The 5,000-nt window shown below is 51.6% G+C and overlaps 1 protein-coding gene across 1 annotated transcript in view; it reads left to right on the top strand.

The window, feature by feature from the left end:
• The window catches only part of fat3a (FAT atypical cadherin 3a), a 138,076-nt gene that overhangs the window by 68,299 nt on the left and 64,777 nt on the right, over nt 1-5,000 (top strand). Inside the window, 9 exon segments of the mRNA XM_042063520.1 lie at nt 2,663-3,093; nt 3,095-3,151; nt 3,153-3,395; nt 3,889-4,000; nt 4,042-4,237; nt 4,239-4,437; nt 4,439-4,534; nt 4,536-4,577; nt 4,579-4,668. Of these exon segments, the coding sequence (XP_041919454.1) occupies nt 2,663-3,093; nt 3,095-3,151; nt 3,153-3,395; nt 3,889-4,000; nt 4,042-4,237; nt 4,239-4,437; nt 4,439-4,534; nt 4,536-4,577; nt 4,579-4,668 (1,466 nt within the window).

The raw sequence follows: 5,000 nt of genomic DNA, 5'->3' as shown, positions 1-5,000 counted from the left end.
CAGTTGACTAAGTCAAAGGCTTTGGTGAGGTCTATGAAGGCTATGTATAGCGGTTGATTCTGTTCCCGGGACAGGGGAGTGAGTCTGTTGGCCAACACATGGGCTAACACCTGGGCCAACACCTGGGCTAACACCTGGGCCAACACCTGGGCTAACACCTTCCCTGTGGTGGAAAGGAGGGAAATGCCCTGGTAACAGTCTGCCTTGTGACCTCTTAAAGAGGGAGATGACTAGAGCATCCCTCAGCTGTGCAGGGATTTCCTCTTTTTCCCACATTTTGAGGAGCAGGGTGTGTGTGTGTGTGTGTGTGTGTTCACGGAGGACGGGCCCACCTCCTTTCAGGACCTCAGCTGGGATGCCATCAGACACACACACACACACACACACAGAAACACACACACACACACACACACACACACACAAACACACACACACACAGAAACACACACACACACACAGAAACACACACACACACACACACACACACAGAAACACACACACACACACACACACAGAAACACACACACACACACACACACACACACACACAAACACACACACACACAGAAACACACACACACACAGAAACACACACACACACACACACACAAACACACACACACACACACAGAAACACACACACACACACAGAAACACACACACACACACACACACACACACAGAAACACACACACACACACACACACACACACACACAGAAACACACACACACACAAACACACACACACACAGAAACACACACACACATACACACACACACACACACACATTCAGAAATTATTTGTGAGATCATTGCAGCCTGATTATTAGCCTATATATTCAGTATAGCCTAGCTATTAGCCTATATATTCAGCCTGATAATAGCCTATACAGTATATTCAGTATAGCCTAGCTATTAGCCTATATATTCAGCCTGATTATTAGCCTATATATTCAGTATAGCCTAGCTATTAGCCTATATATTCAGCCTGATTATTAGCCTATATATTTAGTATAGCCTAGCTATTAGCCTATATATTCAGCCTAGCTATTAGCCTATATATTCAGTATAGCTATTAGCCTATATATTCAGTATAGCCTAGCTATTAGCCTATATATTCAGCCTGATTATTAGCCTATATATTCAGTATAGCCTAGCTATTAGCCTATATATTCAGTATAGCCTAGCTATTAGCCTATATATTCAGCCTAGCCATTAGCCTATATATTCAGTATAGCCTAGCTATTAGCCTATATATTCAGTATAGCCTAGCTATTAGCCTATATATTCAGCCTAGCTATTAGCCTATATATTCAGTATAGCCTAGCTATTAGCCTATATATTCAGCCTAGCTATTAGCCTATATATTCAGTATAGCCTAGCTAATAGGCTAATGATGTCAAGTGTGCTTCTGTGAGGTGGGCACAGTGGAGTGCTGTCGCGGAACATGGAGTGCTGTCGCGGAACATGGGAAGCCCAGGACTTCAGGACTTTTTCGAAAACTTCTCGCTATCACCCGTCCCGCACACCGCACTAAAATGGCGTATTTAGCAGTCAAGACCCAAAACACGTCCACACATACACACGCACACACACATGTAAACTGTGATGATATTTTTAAATATATATATATATATATATATATATATTTTTCTTTTTGGACGAGTTTGAGGCAAATGGACTTTGTCTCGTTGGTCTCATTGTGTGTCCGGCTAGGACTGGTCTGGTTGTGTGTCCGGGCGGGCTGTGTGTGTGTGTGTGTGTGTGTGTGTGTGTGCCTGGACCCTCATCAGACTCTCTACCTGTTTGCTCCGTCGTAAAGTGCTTGAGCTTCATTTATTTGTACATTTGCTGTCGTATCATCAATGGGCCAATAAGACAAGGGCGCCTTGACCAGAACCTAGTGGTGTTGGGGGGGCCTCATCAGAACCTAGTGGTGTTGGGGGGCCTCATCAGAACCTAGTGGTGTTTGGTGACCAGAACCTAGTGGTGTTTTGGGGCCTTGACCAGAACCTAGTGGTGTTTGGGGGCCTCACCAGCACCTAGTGGTGTTTGGTGACCAGAACCTAGTGGTGTTTGGGGGCCTTGACCAGAACCTAGTGGTGTTTGGGGGTCTTGACCAGAACCTAGTGGTCTTTGGTGACCAGAACCTAGTGGTGTTTGGGGGTCTTGACCAGAACCTAGTGGTGTTTGGGGGCAGTTGTCATGGAGAAGTTTGGAAATGAACATAGGTTGGCGATCCGTTTGGGAACCCCTGGTATGTCAATGTGTGTGTGTGTGTGTGTGTGTGCGTGTGTGTGTGAGTGTGTGTGCGTGTGCTTGTGTGTGTGTGTGTGAGTGTGTGTGCGTGTGCTTGTGTGTGTGTGTGTGTGTGTGTGTACATGGGTTGGCAGTCCGTGGACTTTGCATGGGGGACAATATAAAACTGGCAAAGCAGCTGGCAGTCCTGTCCCATATCAGCAGTTATAGGAAGCGTGTTTATTAGGAAGAGACCATGTTTGCTGTCCCCTTGAACCTGTAAAATGAAATAAAGTATAGAAATGTGTGTGTGTTTGTGTGTGTGTGTGTGTGCTTGTGTGCTTGTGTGTGTGTGTGTGTGTGTGTGTGTGTGTGTGTGTGTGTGTGTGTGCTTGTGTGTGTGTGTGTGTGTGTGTCCTTTAGGCAACACCGGAGGTGCGTTTGACGTGGACCCTGTGCAGGGAGTGGTCAGCGTGGCTCGTCAGCTGGACTTGTCTGCTATTGGGCACTATGTGCTGTCAGTCAGAGCCATAGATGGTGGGACTCCGCCTCTCTCCTCCATGGCAACCATCCATGTTGCTGTGGTGATGTCAGACAACACCCCGCCCCGATTCCCCCTTAGTCAATACCACGCTCAGGTCAGTGAGAACGTCGCCATAGGAACCTCCGTCACCACGGTGACGGCCCTCAGCCGGTCCACGCTCACCTACCACCTTCGCCATGACAGCGGAGACGGCACTTTCAGCATCAACCAGTACAGCGGCGTCATAGTAACGCGGAAGCCGATCGACTACGAGGCCAACCAGAGCTTCACCCTGGCGGTTGCCGTGGGAGACATGGCTGGACGCGAGGCGGTCCGTCAAGGTGACGGTCACCGTGCTGGACTGCAACGACAACTCCCCGGAGTTTCCTGGAGTCTGGTTACCATGGCAGCGTGCGTGAGGGTGCCCCGGTGGGCAGTGTAGTGACCGATGCTCTGAGTGGCGCCGCTCTGCAGCTGAGAGCGCATGACGCAGACAGCGAGCAGAACGGTCAGCTGGCCTATCACATTGCAGGACGAGCACGCACGGCATACTTCACCGTCGACACGGCAACCGGGGCGCTACGCACCAGCGCACCGCTAGACTACGAGACCACGCCCACATTCCACTTCCAGGTGAGTGTGTGTGTGTGTGTGTTATGGTCATTGTGTTGTTATGTGTTTGCAGGTGAGTGTGTGTGTGTGAGTGTGTGTGTGTGTGTTATGGTCATTGTGTTGTTATGTGTGGTGTGTGTGTGTTATGGTCATTGTGTTGTTATGTGTTTGCAGGTGAGTGTGTGTGTGTGAGTGTGTGTGTGTGTGTTATGGTCATTGTGTTGTTATGTGTGTGTGTGTGTGTTATGGGTCATTGTGTTGTTATGTGTTTGCAGGTGTGTGTGTGAGTGTGTGAGTGTGTGTGTGTGTGTGTGTGATGGTCATTCTGTCGTTTTGTGTTTGCAGGTGAGTGTGTGTGTGTGAGTGTGTGTGTGTGTGTTATGGTCATTGTGTTGTTATGTGTGTGAGTGTGTGTTATGGTCATTGTGTTGTTATGTGTTTGCAGGTGTGTGTGTGAGTGTGTGGTGTGTGTGTGTGTATATGTTATGGTCATTGTGTTGTTATGTGTTTGCAGGTGAGTGTCCGTGACCGCGGTCGTCCGTGGAGATGGGGTGGCGTTGCCGTGGTTACGGTGGACATTCTGGATGAGAATGACAACCCTCCTCGCTTCACCCAGCCCACACACTCACACACACTCCCAGACACACACACAGCCCCGCCCACCTTCCCCGCCTGCTACTCCTTCCAACCTATCAGGGTGTAGAACTGCTCACTGTCTCCGCCCACGACCCCGACACCAACCAATCCCAGCTGCGCTTCAGCCTGACGGACAGCTCTGGGGCCGGGTCTCGCTGGGCTCTGGACGCCTCGTCCGGCGTGCTGACCGTGCGGAACGCCAGCGGCTGGGAGGCGGGGCTTGAGCGCGTGGGGCGTGCGCGTGACTGACGGACGCTTCACCAGCTCCGCCCTAGTGACCGTTACCGTGCGCATGGCGCAGGAGGCGGAGCTTCGCTTCTCGGAGGCGGAGTTTCGCGCCAGCATCCCTGAGAACCGGGCGGGCCGACAGCTGGTTACCGTGGTGACGGCGGTGGGCGGGAAGCTGAACGAGCCTCTGCGCTTCTCCGCTACTCAACGGGGGCGGAGTCTTCCAGATTGGCCACACCTCCGGCGCCATAGAGACGATGGGCGTGGCTCTAGACAGAGAGCAGAGGGAGGAGCATCGGCTTGGTGGTGCAGGTCGGTCGTCCTGGAGACCCTCTCCGCGGTTGCCAGGGCGACCGTACATGTTCGAGTCACTGATGAGAACGACAACGTGCCGCTGTTTGTTGGGTTGCCGTACTACGCAGCGGTGCAGGTCAGTACATAATGTGTGTGTGTGTGGTGGGGGGGGGGGGGGGGGGGGGTGGTATGGTGTGTGTGTGTGAGAGAGAGAGTGTGTGTGTGTGTTTGTGGGGGGTATGTTGTGTGTGTGTGTGTGTGTGGGGTATGTTGTGTGTGTGTGTGTGTGTGGGGGGGGGGGGTATGTCGTGTGTGTGAGGGGTATGGTGTGTGTGTGTGTGTGGGGGGGGTATGGTGTGTGTGTGTGTGTGTGGGGGGGGGGGGGGGGGGGTATGGTGTGTGTGTGTGTGTGTGGGGGGGGTATGGTGTGTGTGTGGGGGGGGACAGGGGCGCAGCTACCCATTTTTT

This window comes from Alosa sapidissima, chromosome 15 (genome assembly GCF_018492685.1).
Source record: "Alosa sapidissima isolate fAloSap1 chromosome 15, fAloSap1.pri, whole genome shotgun sequence".
NCBI classification, from domain to species: Eukaryota; Metazoa; Chordata; class Actinopteri; order Clupeiformes; family Clupeidae; genus Alosa; species Alosa sapidissima.
Note: the sequence above shows the minus strand (reverse complement) of the source record. Positions and strands in the feature narration are given on the sequence as shown.